The sequence below is a fragment of the Apaloderma vittatum genome, unplaced genomic scaffold, assembly GCF_000703405.1.
Source record: "Apaloderma vittatum isolate BGI_N311 unplaced genomic scaffold, ASM70340v1 scaffold18663, whole genome shotgun sequence".
Lineage (NCBI taxonomy): Eukaryota > Metazoa > Chordata > Aves > Trogoniformes > Trogonidae > Apaloderma > Apaloderma vittatum.
In genome coordinates this window covers 1227-20967 of record NW_009710018.1, presented here as the reverse complement: position 1 = coordinate 20967, position 19741 = coordinate 1227, and the positions used below count along the sequence as shown (strand labels likewise).

General features: G+C 43.5%; 2 protein-coding genes across 2 annotated transcripts in view; one reads left to right on the top strand and one right to left on the bottom strand.

The window, feature by feature from the left end:
- Window positions 1-4697, top strand: part of RARS2 (arginyl-tRNA synthetase 2, mitochondrial) — a gene marked incomplete at its 5' end in the record, with an annotated part of 36244 nt that extends 31547 nt beyond the window's left edge. Inside the window, 3 exons of the mRNA XM_009867163.1 lie at window positions 2068-2142; window positions 3049-3112; window positions 4521-4697. Coding sequence (XP_009865465.1) covers window positions 2068-2142; window positions 3049-3112; window positions 4521-4607 — 226 coding nt within the window. The remainder of the gene's footprint in view (window positions 1-2067; window positions 2143-3048; window positions 3113-4520) is intronic.
- A 1449-nt stretch (window positions 4698-6146) lies between these two features.
- Window positions 6147-18684, bottom strand: SLC35A1 (solute carrier family 35 (CMP-sialic acid transporter), member A1). The gene is made up of 7 exons (XM_009867161.1): window positions 18511-18684; window positions 13375-13534; window positions 12836-12988; window positions 11828-11894; window positions 8543-8719; window positions 8019-8153; window positions 6147-6676 (listed from the first exon to the last, which is right to left on the bottom strand). The coding sequence occupies exons 1-7, from the start codon at window positions 18645-18647 to the stop codon at window positions 6546-6548; spliced, it is 960 nt and encodes a 319-aa protein (XP_009865463.1). The 5' UTR covers window positions 18648-18684; the 3' UTR covers window positions 6147-6545.
- Window positions 18685-19741: the final 1057 nt, after the last annotated feature.

Genomic DNA, 19741 nt, shown 5'->3' with positions numbered 1-19741 from the left:
AAGAGCAATATTTGGGACATACTCTGTGTACATGAGCCTCTTAGTAATTTCTTGCCTTCATAAAAATATGCTAAGCTCTATATAAATACTAGCCACAGATTTGCTTGCTGCTTCTTGTTCTGTTTTTGTCATGTGGGAAAGGGAAGAGAAGTGCTCCTGGGTGAGGTAAAATGGAGTATGTGCATGCACAGTCAGTAGCTCAGCATCCTTCAGAACTACTGAACGTGCACAACTAATACCTGCTAACAGCAGTAATGTCCTTCATTTATTCAATCTTAAACCTGAGCAGTTTCTGTTTCCATTATTTCATAGGTGTATAATTAAAATACGGAGACGAGGGAGTTGTCTGTGTTGCACAGCCTTCAGTAAAGTTGGGAGTAACTGAGTCTTTCAGAATTCCTAGTGAGAGGTCCTGTATACCGCACTGTGGAGTGCACAGAGCCAGAGAGTTGACTCCTTTGGCCTTCTTGAGGGCACACGTTTAAAATTCGGACTCCCACAAGTCATGGCAGAGTCCCTTTCAGCCTGCAGCTGTAGGGTGCAGCGTTCTGCTGTTAACTGTAGCTGCCTCAGGACGTCTGCCTGCAGTTCATTGTGTGCTGCATGCTCTCTTGAGCAACAGCAAGACCAGCCAGCACTCAAAGACCAGCAGTGTCTTCTTTATTGAGTGCAATTTTAATTCATGGAAGACTAGTTGGTCTTTTCAGAGGTTTCTGCTCCACTGCAGGGCTCTTGTTTTTGTGGAGCTTTGCGTCTGCTTCTTCTGAAGGCCTTTGAGTCTGGCCACATGGAATCTGTATGAAACATCTCCCAGGGCCTTTACTTGCAGCAGAAAGTGGTATTTAGGTTATCCATTAGACTGATGAAATAATCTTACGTTGTTGTAGGCCAACACTGAAATGGCAGCTTCATGAAGCAACAAAGTTGGTATCAAGACGGCTCCTTCGATACCGACATTGTTGCTTCATGAAACTTTATTAATGGCTGTTTGATAGTGCTTGTTAAGATAATAGTAATTTTTCTATACCTATGTCACTGTCTCCGAAGCACCAACAGCTACCGGTATCTAAACTGTCCCTGAGAAAATTGAAGAGAGAATGATTTTGTCTCTCTCACAGTGATATAAAGGCTCCCGTGACCAGTGGCCACCTGGGGACATGCTGGCTGAGATGAGCCCCTGACTGCACCTGTAGGAGGTGGTTTTGTAGCTTACCTGCCAAGGGTGTGGGGAGCAGCCCCTCCCTGGTGCCTTAGCTCTTAGGTGACCACGGAGGCCTCATTATTGGAGCTGGCTCCCCGGTTCTCCTGCAGCTTGCCTTTTAAAGGAGGAAGATCTCAGGGAAGCTCAGCTTGGTTGTGCTGGCAGGGATGGGCGTGGGAGCTGAGCAAAGACCAGGAAGCTCACTCCCCACTTGGAGCCTGAAATCTGTTCAGCCTCAGAAGTGTTGGTAACTTCCTGCAGGCTGGGGAGAAGAGGATGTGCACAAATGGCGAGCAGAATACATAAAGAAAAAACCACATATCTCCAGGATGCTGCCTGTATAATACCGTCTTATAAGTAGTTTTTATTCCAGGATTATGTAAACCCACTTTCTTTTTTGTCGTTTCTAATGTACAAGACTCCCTTCAGCTACTTAAAATTCTAAGCTGCATTTGCTAAGACAACATTCTCTAAGGGACTGTTTTGACTGCTTTGGTTATTTAATCCCTGTTTTTCGCTCCTAGGAACTAACAATTAGTGTTGAAGTGTAAAACCAGACATAATGTTCCAGGAGCAAATATAGTTCTTCTGTTCTCTTTGCTATAGCCTGTCTCTCGGAGCTCTGCCATCTCCAGTGTTTGCATGGTGAGGAGCAGAAACAATCTCCTTCAGTAATAAGGGAACAAGGAAGAAATAACCAGTTATGTGCTAATTACATGGCTTAGGTTTGGTTCAGAAGATTATTTTTGTTAATTCGTCATTTGTGGCTGTGTGTTTGGTCTAACTTAAGTGAGTCTGATGAGCCTCATATCTGAGTACACCTTCCTACCACTTCACCAGCAAACAATCCTTTTCTTTCTTCACAGGTATGATGAGGTCCTGTACAGATCTTCTCAGGATCTGCAACCCAAGCACATTGTCAGCTACCTCCTCACACTCAGGTAAGGTGATTGCTGGTACTGGCGTCTGTCTCTGTAAAGGCAGGTCTTCCTGAGCTGGCTCTGCAGCCTTTACATCTGCGCTGCTTTGAAGAATAAAAATAGTGGGAAGATGTAAATTTGTGGGACAGTGTCTCTGGAGCAGGAAAGGTATAAAGTAGGGGAGCAAATAATAATAAATAGCAGAGATGGTGGTTGGAAGTAGGAACAAAGGAGCCAGGAGCCTCTTCAGAAACTAAGAGTCACTTGGCTGCAACCCAGTGTCTGAACCCAAAATCATAGTGGACTAATATCTCAAAAAGCAGATTCGAGCTGATAACGTGCTCTCAAATCTCAGAATTTCAGCTAGGAAATTTTGTCCAAGCCCTTTTTAACCACAGATCTATGTGCTGAGACAGACAGAGCATATTATTATGGTAAGTTGTACTGTGTACGTGACCTCCGTAGGGTGGATGCCCGCAGGGACGTGTCTGATTGAGCGGCACAGTGAAACACTGGAGCACACTTGCAGGAGGAAGCTGTAGAGCCTGTGGATGGGGAAGGCTTTAACAAGTTAAGGAAAATCGTATAAGGAATCATGCACCTTGGGAATGACAGGGCAGGCTCTCAAGATTCTTTCCAGACCAGTTTCAGATATTTCTTTTTTGGAGGGCGAGGGTGAACAGGAAGTGGAGAGTTTGGTTTGGGTTTATTTTACAAGCATTAAGGTGTTGATGGCAAGCCCTGATAAGATGCAGGCTCCCGAAAACCATGCTCTACCTCAGCCAGGTCAAAGAGCCTGTTGGAAAGAAGTCTGTGGCACGCTGCAGTTCTGGCCCTTCCAGTTCTGTTGCTTTCTGTAGCCTGTAGCAGTGCTCTTGTCAAGAGACTTGCTCATTCTCACCATTCTCATTGTGTTTTCTGTTTCAGCCACCTTGCAGCCGTGGCACATAAAAACCTTCCTGTGAGAGGCAGCAGCCCTGAACTAGCCCAGGTATGGCGCAGTGCTGGGACAGGGCTGGAGTCTGTGTTGGGCATCCCAGAGATCCAGGTCGCAGAGGGCTTTCCCGCCCCAGCAGTGTGACCCCTTGGGTGAAAATGCACCTTCAGGCTCCCAAGCCAAGAGACAGCCATTCCCCTGGGCAGCACCACTTTAGGAAGGCAGGGATTGCTGCTCAAGCTGTGCCTTCTGGAAAGGCTGCTCTGCCCCATCTTCCCAAAGTAGAACACTCCCTGAGGAAACCTGCTCCAAACTCAAAGCAAGCCCCTGCCTTCTCATCGCCTCTCCTCTCCTTCTGAACTTTTGCAAAGTAAACATTTGAGCATTTAACGCTCCGGTTAATTTCTTATGGTTTCCTTTAGTGGTTACATGGGAAGACAGAGAATTAGGAAAAAAAAACGAATGTCTCCTCCCTCTTGCTACCTACATAATCCAAGTTGTCTGGATTGCCTCTAGCTAAAGCACAGAGGCTGACAACTCTGTGCAGTGCCAAACAGATGTAAATTATTTTCCAGTGATCGCCTGGGTAAAGTTTGGCCCCTTAACTGCTCACTAAATGATCCACTGATTACAAAGCCTTTCTTATTTTCTCTTTCACCTATGTCAGAAGCAGTTATGTAGGTGAATTTGGGTAGGAAGTCACATTTAAGCATTGAGCTGTGTTGTGGCGGAAAAATTTCAGTGGATTAATGGGGCTGCACTTTTTATATCTCAGCTTAGATGCTGTAGGTATTCCTGTCTCTGAAGATGGACTAAGACAGTCCAAGCTACAAGGAAAATTGCAGTTCCTTATCCTATAGAAAAATAGTATCCTATCCTATTATCCTATTAAAAAAAAAAAAAAATGTATCTTACACTGTGACACTTTTCAAGAACTATTTTTTTTTTGAGCAAGGTTAATAGAGCCTTTCCCAAACAGCCAGCTGTGTAACAGCTAAGACACTGACAAGGAAGTGTGAAATTTTCAAAGAAGCCCATGGTTGCGCGACAGCCCCTAACCCAGGCACAGCGAGAGGAGGGATTCCGGCAGCATCCTCAGGCAGCCTAGGGTGCTTCAAAGATTTTCACTGGGTAGTCATCCCTAGCCCTTTTCCAGGCATCTCCTCTGGTTCCTCCACCCTGAGGATACTAGACCAGACTGGACACCCCTTGCCAGCTCTCTTTGTTGACAAAACTGCCTCTCTGGTGACACTGCAATGGGCTGTCAACAGCTGGTGTGAAGTCTGATGCCATCAGTGTGTTGATACTCAGGTTATGTGTATGTCCAAATCCCAGCACCCTGCATGGGGACGGAGGATGCACAGTGTTCTCAGCTCTGACGTGTGGCTCCTAACTGCTGTGCTAAGAATGATGCCCTGTTCCGTAGCACAGCCCTGAGCTGATGGCTGTTCTTGTTTTGCAGGCAAGGCTCTGTCTCTTTCAAGCTGTACGCTTGGTTCTAGCCAATGGAATGAAACTTCTCGGCATTACACCTGTAACTCAAATGTAAAGAAGCTGTATACGCAACATAAAGGTACAATTAGTAAAAGGACTTTTTTCAAGATAATATAAATACTCTCCTGTGAGTCATTGCTATTGCAGGCTGCAGGCCTGCATGCTCCACCGTGGTGATGGCAGAGGCGCTTGGATGGCCCAGCCCTTGGGAGGAGGCCAGGGATGTCACAATCACTTTCTCCTGAGCACATGGCAGAAGCAGTGTACTGAAGACACTGCTCTACCTGGTATTTCCCATAAGAGAACCGCGCTGTATTTGCCATGTAAATATAACCACCTTGGGGTGGAGGAAGTGGTATTAACTGTGCTTCCCTAAGCAAGCAAAGTTCTCCCCTTCTGCGGTTGCTGTTGTGTGCTCAGGTCCAGTGGTACAACAGCTACACATGCTCTGGATACTGTAAGAAGCTTCATCCCATGGTGCCAGAGGATTTTTCTCTCTTGGTGACGTTAGCCAAGACCAACTGCCACCTCCGTCCCACCCTGTTCCTCACCTGTTCCTCTGTCGTGCCAATGCAATGACCAGGGCAAAGGCTTGCTGCCCAGCTGGCTGAACAGGAACTGCAGTGCTCGCTCGGCAGCGACGTACACGCAGTCAGACATGGCAGGTGCTGCTCTGCAGCCCAGAGCCATCACGCTGCTGAAGAGAGGTGGAACCTCATGTGTAAGGCAGTGCAGGTGACTGCGCCAGGCTCGGACATGCCCGACAATGCCGACTGCTGCCAAAGCCTTGCCTCAGCGCAGCAGGAGAGCGGCAGCACGCTGGTTAAATGCACAGCACAGATGGCAAAGGGCAGAGAGAAACATCCTCTCCAGCTGAAACAGAATGTAAGCACGGCTGTTACCGCTCTGTTTAGCATGCCACACTTTCACACAAAACCCAGGTGATTACCTCCTGTCTGAAGAAAATCCAACCAGGATATAAACTTGGTCACATTTTTGACTCCACTTTGAATGTAAACGAGTTGCCCAAATGCACCAAAGTGAGTTTTCTCTCAATGCGGAGTTGCACTCTGTGGAAGGCCTCAGAAAATGAGGAATGAGGTTGAAATTACACAGTTGCCACCCACAAATTAAATCAAAAGCCTAACCTGCATTACAGGAACTCGTTTCAAGCATCACTTGGTATGCACAAGAAAGGTTTATGGAGAAAATGTACAGATAAAAATCTTCTAGTTTGACTATCTGCATTGACTTACTCATATTTATGCCAGAGATACTATAAGAGCACCTTCCTCTGTACAACTGGTGTTTGTCAAAATGATCCCTCTTCCAGCTACAGCAGGTATAAAATATTTCAAAAGCAAAAGAAAATCTGCAACGTAAGAGAAACACCAGTCTTTCATTCTGACTTTTAAAATCAAACAGCAAGTGCTACTTCTACTAACTTCTAGGAATGTGATGCTCAAAGCATGGTTATTCTGGTGGCGTTGTGTCATCTCATAAGCATCATCTAGAAGAGAAACTCTTCTTGTCATGAATCAAACTGCAATTACCAACTAGTTTAAGAGAAAATGCTGGCAGTAATTGCTCTTTTTAATAGATTTTTACGAAACTTTGGGGCATTTCTGCCTCAAAGGCCAAGACAGTTTATCAAATACACAAAGGACCAATTTCTCCCTATTATATACATTATATACAATTAAGTGTCCAGTTCCTTCACTCTTCTTTCCTTGTAAACGAGACTCTTCATTGTCTGATGTGAATGAAGAATACCTTCAGTAAAATACCCATCTGGCTCCTTGGCAATACCGTAGCCTCAGCATCAGCCACTGGAAACTTCACATGTAAAACAGAACTAACCTCTGCTTTGCTTTTAGTCTATCCCACTTAAATTGTTTCATGACTAGCTTAAGGCTAATTTTAAAAAAAAATGCAAGTTTTTTTTTAAAGTCTGTTTTTTCTCTTGTCTGTCTGTCCATTTTTATGGACAGTGTCACACAGTAGCAAGTCTCTCTTTTGAGCTCTTAGTCTCTGATGGTTGGATTTTTGTGGTGTCTTGTCGAGGTAATCCATAGAGGTAAATAGAAATACACACCAGGAGAGCACCCAGGGAGAAGGTAACAGCTGAAAGGAGACAAAATAGTTTAAATGAACACTTCCTTATGGGAAGAAGCCTTCAGAACACTGAGCTATGTGAATTACGATGTTATCTGAATGACAGTACTGAAGTTACTCAAAACTAAACAGGGCAACAAGCTGTTAATAATTCACAGCACCCAGACTCATCCTCTGTCACTGAGAACTCTCTCGAGAGTCTACAATCCGACACCATACCTCTTATCAGCAAGAACATCGCGATGGTCAGAACAGCAGGTGTGAAACACTTGCAGCTTCAGATGCCACCTGACAGGCTTATGTTACAATAAACTTAATGCTAAAGACACCGTGTTACGACGTAGTAAAGCACAGCCTGTGGTGACAAAATTTGCCTTTCCATTTCTAGATAGGATTAAGAATTATTAATGAGGCTTTCCCAGAAAGATCACCAGTCCAGGTTTGATTTGTGTCAACCATCAAGAAAATGTTCTGCCCAAAGGGAGTTTTTAAAGCTAGTTGGTTTTCATCATTGGCTTTAGGGTGCTCTTTTTCAGCCAAACACTGATGATAGTTGCCTTGGGCAAACCTCCCTTAAGTTTCATCTCCATAATGCCATATTAGAAATCTTGTCTTCCCACCATTACACCACACAGTCTTTGGATTATGACAGGAAAACAAGAAGTTCCCAAATCTAAACAGGGAAGGACTGAGCAGCAGCTACTGGGTACAGTATCCGACACAGACTTGATCAGGGAAAAAGTCCTTTGTAGCTGCAGGAGAGCCCAAAGCCATCTGCTGTTTCCTCTCAAAAATACTCCCATCGTTCATGACCCCAGCTGATGTTTCACTCACTCTCCTGACGTGGTGTCCACAGCAAATGGGGAAGGTAAAAGTTAATAGTATAAACTTATATATGGTATAAAAGTAGTGGCTGTAACTTAACAGGGATGAGTAACAGTCTTCCAGAGAAACAGCTGAGAAATTCATTTGGCACTGGGCTGTACTAAAGGCAACAAGACATGATAACTTATCCACAGCAGTCTCAGATAAACAGCTGTATCACAGGCTAAACTGCATCAGGAAGCAATTCATAAATAAATCTAAGCCTGTAAGCTTTCTGCTTGAGGTTGCAGGACACCTGCTACCTCAAGAACTGAACTAACCGGGAATGCATTTGAAAGCACTGAGTCATCAGGCACCTTGTAAGGCAACACACATCACCCATTAGCACGTAGGAGTCCCAGAGAAGACAAAGTTAAAAACCAGAAAAACTCAAAAAGGAGGCACGAGGATGGCTCTGGTATGACCTGTGTGCAGCCACGAAGGAAATATGCATGTACGGGCAAACCAAAGGCAAAAAGGCACTTACTTATCTGGAGGCCAAAGAGCACGACTGATGCCACAGTAGAAAGAACAATGGCCGCTGCTGCAGAAAAGCCTTTCATGATGTTATCTGTGTACTTAACAACCACTGAAGTGTAGAGGCCACCTACGCTGGCGAGAACTGCAAAGCAGATAACGCGTTTCTGTTAGTAAAGGTGCAGTAGGTTACTCCTGAAATGATGGATTTTACTCCACTGGCATACTCCTCACTTGAGCTAATGGATGCTTTAACTCAACATTCAGCAGAACGGGATGTTTACGTGGCATCTAGTAGCTCAGATACGACTCATTTAAAGATGATCTGCTCACTACTCAGTCATTTAGACTGCTCTTTTAGCACAATTTTAAACTGAACAAGTGAATTTCCAAGAAAATTATACCTTAAAATAAAATTCTTCAAAATACAGTAAAACCTGGCTGTCAGGCCAAATTTGCAGTTTTGTGCAATCAGTTATAGATGAAAAAAAACCAAAGCAATGTAACAAGACCCTCAAACCACAAGATACTTACAGATAACAAACCAGACGTAGTACGTATAGCCATAGAAAAACCCTTTCTCAAGAACTTGGGCTCCATCTGACATGTACACACCAAATAAAGTCACCACAATCCCAGATAAGTACATCTGAATGTTCCTCACCCACAGGGAAGTATCTGAACTCTTTAAGACCTTTTCAAAATAAACCCCTAAAAAAAAAAAAAAAGGGAAGAAGAAAAAAGCTTTCAGTGAGATGAAGCATCATCCTTAATCTTTCATGGTTCAGTGTTTTATAGCCAGATGAGGCTATTGGAATCATGTCCTTCCCAGTGCCAAGGACCCAACAACACAGCTTGCTCATGTTTGTCTTTAGCACCAAGATCATTTTAACAGGTATGTAACATCAAAAATAGATTGTTTCTCTTCAGAGCTGTTGTGACAGTGAACCTCACCAACAATTGAAACTACTCCTTATTTCAGTTTGATTTGTCAGGCCTCTGTCAAGCAGTTTCTTCTACATTCTACACCAGAAAAAAGCCTTTCACTTTGATACCTGGTGTTTTACCCCCAGGATGGTATTGCTGTTTTACTCTCCGCTGGGATACTTGGCAGTAAAAAATTAAAATCAGGGGTGCGACTCTATTACCTCAGTACTGAGACTGAAAATTTCTTGGAAGCCTCATGCTTGCAGAGTACTTGGCGGAGTGACAACATTCTGAAACCAGAGCTTCAAGGGATTATGAGAGCAACTCAAAACCAATGCCTCCTGCTAACTGAAACTACAGATTGGTTTTGAGGAAACGGAATTCACTTTAATCAAAAGTTGTTGTTCACAGGGCCACGCTGATGAACATTACTTTTATGCTCTGCATTACTGAAATTCCCCAAATACTTGTTCATGATTCTACTTGGGAGGTGCATTATCAGACCAAAAGGCCAACATCTGACAAGGCCATCACCACATGCCTTTTTAACCAGTGCTTCCACACCAGGACTCTGCTAATCTCTGGGATTTCCTGTTTTTCAAAACACAGACAGCAGTTTGCAGGACTGAGATCTTCTCAGCCACTTCCATGACCTGCTGGGGCAAGCGCTACTGATTCAAAGTTAATTGCTGATTCATGTCACCCAAGATCCTTCATGCAACAGGAGAAAAGTACATGGAACTGCCCAGGACAGCACAGAAGAGACCTGCTGGTTGGAACCCCTAGGCAGACACTCCTGAAATCCCCGAGTTAGCTTCAAGGAAGGTATCACTATTCTTTTATTAATTAAAAATGCAATTTATAATTTCATCCAGTGTAGCAAATATTTATGGTGAGTAAATAAAAGAACAGAGTTATACCTCAGGGGTTCAAATAATAATAAAAAGGAAACCCAAGGGAATATGCTATTATCTCATATGAACGTACATTTTTGAAGCCTAAACATCAACATTGACAAGACACTGGTATTATTGAATGTTGCAGTGCTTAAAAGAACTCAAAGCAATCTATCTTGAGGTTTCTGCCCACTGAGAAGACCCACAGAGCACAACCAGATGCAATCCACATACCAGAAATTTGGCTTGAGTACGAACCATACTCACAAATTTTACAAACTAAGGAAACAGTAAGCAAACCAAGGAAACGATGCCTCCAGATTTCTGAAAATGCATAAAAATCACTCCACTAGGCAAGATGAAGGAAAGAATGGGTGCTGTTTAGGAGAAATTACTCTTGGGTACTGTTTCAAGTTGCAAAGGATCTGCCATTATATATTTGTCCAACACTTTATAAGTGGTGTTGGGCCCTCAGATACTTTGAAATCATCACAGGATCAGCAGTTTGAAGAAAAACTTCTTTTCCATCTCTGAGGGACAAAAAACACATAACTTTTTGGACTTTGCTGCAATAATTTAAAACACTATAACACAATCAGTCCAGAAACGGAAGGCTTCATGCCAAAGTAACTTCTTCATGTGGGCGTGGGAAGGAAGAAGAGGAAGGGAGTTTGAATAGGATTTATGTTTTCAACATGTAAAGCCCCAAGGGCACAAGGAGCTCCATGGATGAAATACTCTGTCCTACCAGCTGCCTTGAAGCTACAGCTGCCAGTGAGGAAACACCCAAGCTGCGATCCTTTCGCAGGAGAACAAAGCCCTGTGTGTCCAAATCCTCTCAAGCTGCTGGCACCAGCCCTTTTGATGGTCTGAATTCGCAGACCCCGAGCAGCACAGCCACCTGCCTGCGTGCATCAGAAAAAGTTCGAGACCTTTAGCAGACTGAAGGCTTTCCTATGAATGTTGTATTTTGGCTTGTGAGCATTTATTGAAATGAGTGAATTTAAAACCTTCCAGGAAAAGCTGGTTGAGCTCTACACACTCTCATTTAGTTTTTCTGCTTCAAAGTGCTCATTTCATCAAGACGACACCAAAAAGAACAACACCCTCCTCCTCTACTTCTCTGCCAACCAGTGTGTTTTCCATGAGTAACGAGCATGTATGCACAGCACAAGATTATTCTTGCAGGATTGTATGGTACTAGAGGTGGATGATAATACCTTGTTTTCTTATAGAGGGAGGGGGAAGAACCCAGTTTACAGCCAGGCTAATATGCCCTGTGAGCCAAATTTCAAATTAAATAGTAATTCATGGTTCCATATTTCTCAGCACCAACTCATTTGTCTTCAAGTTCTGGTCTCCTTCTGCAGAAGCCAAGGAAGAACTACTTGGAGAGGAAACACAGATTGTAGAAGAAAAACAAAACAAAGCCAAAAATCCACCAGGCAGTTAACTTACCTTCCTCTCTGCCTTATTCGCACTCCCTCTGCACCTCAGGTAGATTTACCACCTACAGGACTATGGCAACATGTATTTCAGGGCTGAGCCAGTGCAAGACCAGAGTGTGGAGCTCAGCTCTCTTTATTAAAAAAAAAAAGCAACTATTTCATGTGATCACCATAAGGGAGCTATTCACTGTAAAGCTGACGATAAAGTTGATGTACATTAATTAATTGTACCGAGTGATTCATTACGGATGTTCCCTACAGTACTATTCTAGGCATCTAAAAGATGCTTCCACTTGCAAACTAGCCTTCCAAGCGGCATCACATAAAACCAAGAGTATTTGCTCCCAGTCATTTGACAACTGGAGTCATCACGTCACCAATCTGTCATAATTACTGCTAATAAGAAGGTAATTATGGGCAGAAGGGATGAAGTTCTGTCTTGTCTTCTAATCAACAAAGACAATTAACTAGTGTAGAATGTTTTGTTTAAAACGTCACGAGTTCTCTAGTCCTTTTGATGTGTCCTGCATACAGAAATAATACCATACCTGCAAATCCTGAGCACAGTACAGCAACAGCGATCGCTCCAAACCCTAGCCATGGATTCTGCTCCACCTGCAACATCAACCGTTAGGTTAAAAAGGATGCAACACTTCAGTGATTTACAAGCATTAATTCCAGAGTTACTTCAGTAAGTAGAGCAAAATCATTAGCATTTTGTTACAGTAGAAACTGTACTGTCTTAGCTAAAGCTGTCCTTCAGGTGTTCCTTAGGTGTTCAAAAAATATGTAGACGTGGCACTTGGAGACATGGTTTAGCGATCATGGTAGTGTTGGGTTGATGGGTGGAGTTGATGAACTTAGAGCTCTTTTCCTACCTTAATGATTCTATGACTCAGATTGGCTTGGCGCAGCCGTGCAGTGTTTTTGTGTGTGCTCCTCCCAACCCTCGCAGGGCTTGGAGGCACCATCTACGTAGCAGCGGCCAGTCCTCCCAGCTGCGTGACCCGCCCTTCCCAGTAACGCCGCTGACCAGCAGCTAAGACTTAAACAGGAGACACTTGTTTCCTCCTAGAATGAGATGAGGTCAATGCTCCTGAAGGGTGTGTTTCAGTGACATCCCCACACCCACAGGGCATCGCAGTTTCACTCTGAATTCTGCCAAGAGCTTCAATTCCAAGTCCTCTGCTCCAACAATTCCAACGGTACCAGGGCCAACTGCTGGAAACCTTGCATTACTCAGATACTCCTGTGATGGTGCGTTAGACTGATTATGACAACTGTGGTAATTTATACTAATTAGTAGGAATCAGTTGCCTTTCCAGAAAGTGAGACTGACGGAATACCGCAGGCCTGCCCCAACTGGTGTACAGCGAACGTGGAAGTGAATGATCAAACCAGGGGTTACGTTGTAGGTGAAGTGGCTGGAAGTAGGAAACAGACACCACTGCAGAGAACGTAAGACACCTCACCTTAATCCCAGCTGCTGTGAGGTGAAACACAAAGGATAAGGCCGTTTAGTCTTCGTTGTGAAGTGGCCAAACGTAAACTCTCACCTGTACTTTCGTAGCCTGTGCAGGCTTCCACTGAACAAGAGTAACGCCACCGCACAGCATGAAGACAGAGAACCACTGCAGCTTACTAAGGGTACGGTTTAGCATCAAGACTGTACATAAAGCTGTACAAGGGATCTTCAGCTGGTACGTCACCTAAAGAAGATGGGAACACAGCACAGAGGACATGGTTTTATCAACTCTGCCAAACCGAGAGAATAAAAACAGAGACCTCAACTATGGAACGACAAATAAAATTTTACATGCGTCGATTTCTTACAGATCCTTGGGTTTCTTTACCATCGCCACTTAAAACAAAGTGAATTTGAAGCGACTCGAGCAGCGAGTGGGTCAGCTCAGAAAACCAGAGCTCTACAGCACAGCTGATGCTCTGACTATAACAAAGCAGCTCTTGGCTTTTAACACCGAGGCTAGAGAGGGTTCTGCATGCTCGGCAGACAGCACCTACCACGTGTGCCTCACGACACAGTAAAGAGAAATGTATTTACGGATCAGTTACTGACAAAAACATGTATTATTACCTGGTAGACAGCGGCATCTAAGTTGCTGAGAGCCACGAACGCCATATTGTTTTGGAGAGCGTACACCAAAGATGGAACACTTAATTTTAGCAATTCTGTAGGGCTTCCAAACACATTTTCTTTTAAAGATGTTATTAACCTTGCCAGACTTCCAGTTTCTCTGCAAAATAAAATATTAATATCACCGAGGGCTCTCTTTAACTAATACGTGAAAACAGAAATCAAAGCAATGAATCCTTTGGGAAGGCTGAAAATTTGTTCTCATCAGTTGTACCTTCTGCTCATTAAAGAAAAATTAACTGGGGAAAAAATAAGTCTTTGGAGACTTTCAAAACCCACCTGGATGGAATCCTGTGTAATGTGCTCTAGGTGACTGCTTTAGCAAGGGGGTTGGACTAGATGGTTTCTAGAGGTCTCTTCCAACTCCAACAGTTCTGTAATTCTGCTGTCCCCTTCTGCGGCTCGTCCCGCAGCTTACCAAAGCTGACCTCTGTGCTCAATCTGGCATTCCTTGCTCACTTGCATCCTCCAGTTCCCTTCCCAGTTCTCTCCAAGTCCCATGTCCCCCTTTTTTGTCCTTCTCTCACTTGGCCACTGACAAATACCAACATCCAAAATCACTCCTGTCCCCTCCCACAGGCCTCTCAGCTTGCAACACGTATTGCTCTTGAATTTAATGCCCCCTTTTGCTTCTGTTATGCACACATATGAGCAAATGGCTCACATCCTCCTCGGCGCTCCTGGAGCCCCATTCCCCACATGATTTCATCACCTCCCAGCTTCCTTCTCCAGGCTCCTTCATTAACCACCTTGTTCCTGCATATTTTCCATTCCTGATCAACCCCCAAGTCTGTGCTCCACATCCTTAAACTTCCTCTCCAAAGATTTATGGACTCTATCCTCTCATGATCCTTGCCTGGCAACAAAGATATACCATCTTCTTTTTTTGTTTTTGTAGTGACGAGTATTCTTTATACACGAATCTGCCAGGGATTTTTCACCATTTTCCCATAAAGTAACACAGAGCACACATGAAAAATCCAGAGCCAGGGCAGTACAGTCCTCAAACAGGGGTGAGGGTGTTTTCCCACCTTCCTGTCGGACAAGCGAAGTCACTTAAAGAGACACTTTGCTTGCAACAGACTTGGTGACACCGAGCACATCACACGACGTGTCTGACCACAAGGGACAACCACTGACACGCAAGTCTATAGACAGGTAGCTCTTAAAGCAAACTCTGCAACGCAAGGAAGGGGAAAAGTTCATGCTATAGCTTGCCATGGTTAATTGCCCTACATACAGCACAGCATAAAATGTTCCCAGTCATTAAGGGCAAAAATACTTGTTTACTTATTCCTCAGCGTATACATTATATTGCCCAGCACTGGGAGATAAGATGTTGAAGAATACCTAGAGTTCCTAGTAATACCCATACACAGCTGGACTACAGTGCCTCCACTCCAAAAATCTAACAGCTAATAGAATATAATTAGTACAGGTAAGTGCTACTCTGTGAAAATAAGAAGTTAAAAAATATCACACAGTAAATGGCTTCTTTTTGTCAATACTAAGGAGGGCTGTTGAACAGGAAAATAATACTTAAACTATACCTGCTCCTGTTCCAGACCATGCTCGGTGAATTAGCTGATCACAAATTTGAAGTCAAATCACAGCAGTAATAGTAGTTTCCGTCTGCTTTGACTTCAAACATGGAATTTCAGCAATGGAGATTAACAGTTACCCAGAAAGCACCATTTTCAGTTTGGGTTTTGAGAACAAGAAGATGAACTACATAATCTATACTATGAACTATGTAATAGTTGATCTTGGCAGAGGATGTACTTTCTGCAGCAAATGCTTATCGAGAATGTCCAACTGTAAGTTGAATTCAGCACAAAGATCATGTGGGGACAGATTTAAATTCACACAAAAAAGAATTTAAAACAAGCCTCTCTGTGCAGCCAATAACACAAAATAAGTTGTCCCAAGATGTGCACTGCAAAATCAAATAGGAAAATAAAAGATGATCTAGACTGAATTCAGCATGCTTGATGTTGATCTAGATTTGACCTAAAAAACATACTCTGTTTTCTTCATAGGCCTAACTGGGTAAGAGAGGGTACTAGCAATCAGTTCTGCAACAGAAAATTGCATTAGTTAGAAAAGCTGAAGTTAAAACTAGAGTTTACAAATCAGCTCTGCTTTTCCTCATCCAGTGCTAAGTAGTTATGTACCACCTAAGAATGCGGATGTCGTTACCAGACAGTAAATCGGACTTAAATACGAGAAGTTGACAGTACAGTTGAATAAACAATTAACACAGCTTAAACTATCATAAATGTTTCTTTTCAAAGAAACATGGCATTCAGCCATTCAACGTGCCTTCCAGAAGAAACCTTAAAAGTAAACACACACAAGGAAAGAAATCCTGCAGCCGGAACACCACCAGAGTCACACTCCAGTATCCTGTGCGTTGCAGTAATCAATGCTGGCTGTTTCAAAAAGAAAAAGCTACCCACCTAAATGTATTCAGCTGCACAGAAAAAAGAAATAAATATTGCTTTCCATCTTCTAACTGCTTCTTAAACTACAAAGCCACCCTGCCTTGGGCAAGAGAAAATAGTTAAGACTTTAAAAATGAAGGAAGCTGTAAAGGAGACACTGAAAGAAACTACGCTGAAATTTACACTGTTCAGCACATTAAGTGCTTTAAAATGGGAGATGACTAGGCAATTGGCAAATGTTGCTTATTACACTCAGTTGTATGGGGTATCCAAAAGGGAACCTTGGGTAGTTGCCAAAGGGTCTCTCACTAGGCTGAGCAGACTTCACCAAATCTGTTGCCATCTGAGAAACAGATCTGGACTCACCAGCAACTGAGACATCCTGCCAAGAAGAGGTGAGCATGGCCCGACGAAAGGTGCCTGCTGGTGCCCATCTCTCTCTCTCAACTATGGAGAGGAAAAAAAACCCAACTAGCTGACTAGATCAGAATATATATTAAAACCTTCGAATAGCTCAGTGAATCAGATTCATCCCATTTTAATCGGCAAATGAAGCTCAGCTGTCAATAAACGAGAAAGAATCACAGGAAAAGAGAAGCCCAAACTCTAGCTACGATCTCTAAACCTGTTATGGGTGTTTGGGAAAAAGATGTGAGCAGCTCTCCGGCAGTGCCAGCTCAAGGCTCAGCCATGTTCAGAGAAATGAGCAGAATCCTTAGGAAAGGAACTGAGGCTGGGACAGAAAGCGCCTTCACCCCCCGCTGCCTAAAGCTACGGTGTGTTCATGTCCTGAATGCTCCATCCCTCCTTTCAGAAGGGATGTACCAATATTGGAAAAGATGTGGAGCTGGGTACTAGAGCAATCATGGAAAAATTACACTAGGACTCACAGCTTAGAAAATAAACGAATGATGAAAACACAATATATATCTGCAGAGATATGGAAATAAAAATGAAAGGGTTACGATTATGCACAATGTCAGCCAACAAAAGAAGACAGAATCCAGTGGAACTGCTACGTAAACCATTTACTAAAATATACTTTTTTGTATACTGTCATTCTATTGCAGAAGTCATTTTGCAGATCCAGTAGGGACTAAACAGTTCAAAAAAAGAAACCGGACGGTCTCACAGAGGACAGGACCATCAAGCACTACAGCCACAGTGTGCACGCAACAGCCAGGCTGGGAAATCTGTCAACTTCTGCCGCCAGGTAAGGGTGGTTCAGCCCGTGCTTGCCCTATTGCCCATACTTCTATTCTGAGCATCCTCTGCCAGCTGTCAAAAGAACGATGGGCTACATGGATTTTTTGCTGTGCAAGGCTATTCTGAAAATGTAATAGACTTCCAAGCTAAAAGTAACTGCCTTTTGAATTATTTCAAGCAAAAAGACCATTTGTATGTTTAACAAACACAATATTACAGACCCGTAATAAGGGGTAAAATAGGTAAAAGGCTGAGCTAGGCCCCTCGGGTGTACTATAAACAGCCCGAGTCCTGGACGCGAAAGAAAGGATTTGAGAAATTATACGTGAGGCTACCAAATGCTACCCACAGGTCCCTCGCAATGGAGGAACATGGGCTGCTGCAGTCTCCAGGGAGCTGGCTAGATCAGGACCCACGCTGGCACCAGTGCTGTGAGAACCACAGCGCGACCACTCGTCGGCAGAGACACTTCTGCCAGAGCAAGAAGCCCGCGGCGCGTAAAACACGGAACAGAAATTTGCCACAGGTCACGCTTGCCTTTTCAGATGCATTATGTTTATTGAACATTTTTAACAAAAGGCAGTTTGGACAGCTGCCTTACTGAATTTAAACAGTGTCTCATTCCTAAAGCAAGTAAAATACCATTTTGATTTTAAGTAGAAAAGATCTGATAAAAATCGGAAGTATATCACATACCGTGTGACTTCATGATCCTGCAGCATGCAACAGTCAGCCTTCTGTTGTACCAAAACCCACAAAGAACTAGGGCAGAGACCCTAAAAGACCAAATTCTACCACAACAGCAAAAACTGGGCTTGGGAAAAGTCCAGAACATAAAGATTTTTCCTAAGGAAGAATGTAACACAGGAAAGCCGAAAGGAAGAAAAGACAGCAGACTGAAGGCTTCCCTACTTCAGGTACTCACATGTGGACTCAAGTTCTAGTTCTTAGGAGTCTGGGATTACAGAAACTCTTAATATTTTCTGATCACAGTCTTTCAGCGTTGATTCCCCAGCTTAACAGAGACAGCAAAACATCTGTCTGCAACACTCTTTGGGACAATTTATAAGCAGGAACATTACAATTTTATGTAACTCAGCAGATGATGGCTCACAGTCCAGCTTTCACCTACACCAATGTTTTTAAGACCCAAAACACCGCAGATAATCCACGTTGACATTTTGAACCTATTCTAAAGCATGTAAAACCAGAAAGTACGCAGAAAGGACACACCTGAATATTGCGCTGTTTACAAAGCAGTTTCAGTTGAGAAGGACTCACAAGCTCCAACCCGCTCCAAAATGACTCTTCCACAACATGACTACCCAGCCACATTCTCAAATCTATCTGTACTTGGGTATCTGGGAATCTGAGGTTAGAAGCAAGGATTCATTTTCAAAACACTGATTAGCATTCCCATACTCACTTAGCCAAGATGCCCACGCTCAAGAACAACTTGATAACTTCAGTGATGCACACAGCCGTCGTTGAGAAGTAGAGCTCTGTCTCCACTGTCCTCGTGTACCGCAAGGCGACTGTGTACGTTGCGGCAACCAGGGTCATCACCGTGAGGCAGTATAACTTGAAGAGCAAGCTGACATTTTCTGAAAGAGAACAGAGACTGACGACTCAGCATGCCCTTCATTTTAAGTTAAGAACTGAAACAGGGTGTTATCCAGCTGGAGGACGGTGTCAAACACTACCGTGGCAGCATACAATAACAACGTCATGAAACACTTCCTATTAAAAAGTTTAAGTTAAATTTTAAAGTCTTTTCTCAAAGAAGCTTGTATAGGAACTTCAGGTGTTTGAAAATAAGATGTCCTCTTGCCCTTATAATCATCCTTCATTCTAGAAAAACTAATCATCGACCATTATTTATCTAACAGTAATCAAAAACTCCTTCTGCGCTTTCCTGCTCTCTCTAGCTGGCAGTAGGTGCTTGCTTTGAAATGGCAGCTGATCCTCTCCACACAGCATACTCAAGTCTGACACAAAGAGCGCTGGCAGGTTAGTAAAAGCAAAGAGAGAGGAAAGTTCAGTGTCAGCAAAGAAAGGAATCCATCTAACGAATCTTAATAAATAAGATGGCATTTCCTTCCGCCTTATTTTCCACCTAAGTTAGTAAAAGGAGAGAGTTTTGCTCAGCACGGTGATGGGGCTTCACACAAAGGGCTTTCCTGAAAAATTATTTGCTGTAGAAGACACTAAGGTCATGGCTATCCAAGTAAATAAAGTCACGCAAGGCTCGTGTGCCCCCTGTGTCATCCCCTCTATCTTGCCCACTGCTATACTCCTACAACAGCAGCAATTCTTGTAACAGTTTTGCCTTCTTCTGAGTAATTTGGGAGTTGGGCTGTTGCAGGCCCACTGGCAAACAGCAGTTTTTCACACAGCCTCCCTACTCTAAGGCCTCAGAGTTCCATCCGGTGGACGTGTCCGAGAACGGCCAAGACTGTGCTGCACCAGGCAAGAGAAGTGTGCACGACTCCAAACAGGACTTCTCTGCATGAAAGTGAGACCTACAGCACAAGGTATCAGCAAGTGTGTTCTCTCTACAAAACCATTTTTCAAACTGGTAAATTATTCCCTGTTATGCTCAGGATCTGATGGGAGGACATTGGTCATTCAACAGCATCTTTTGGGCCATTATCGGT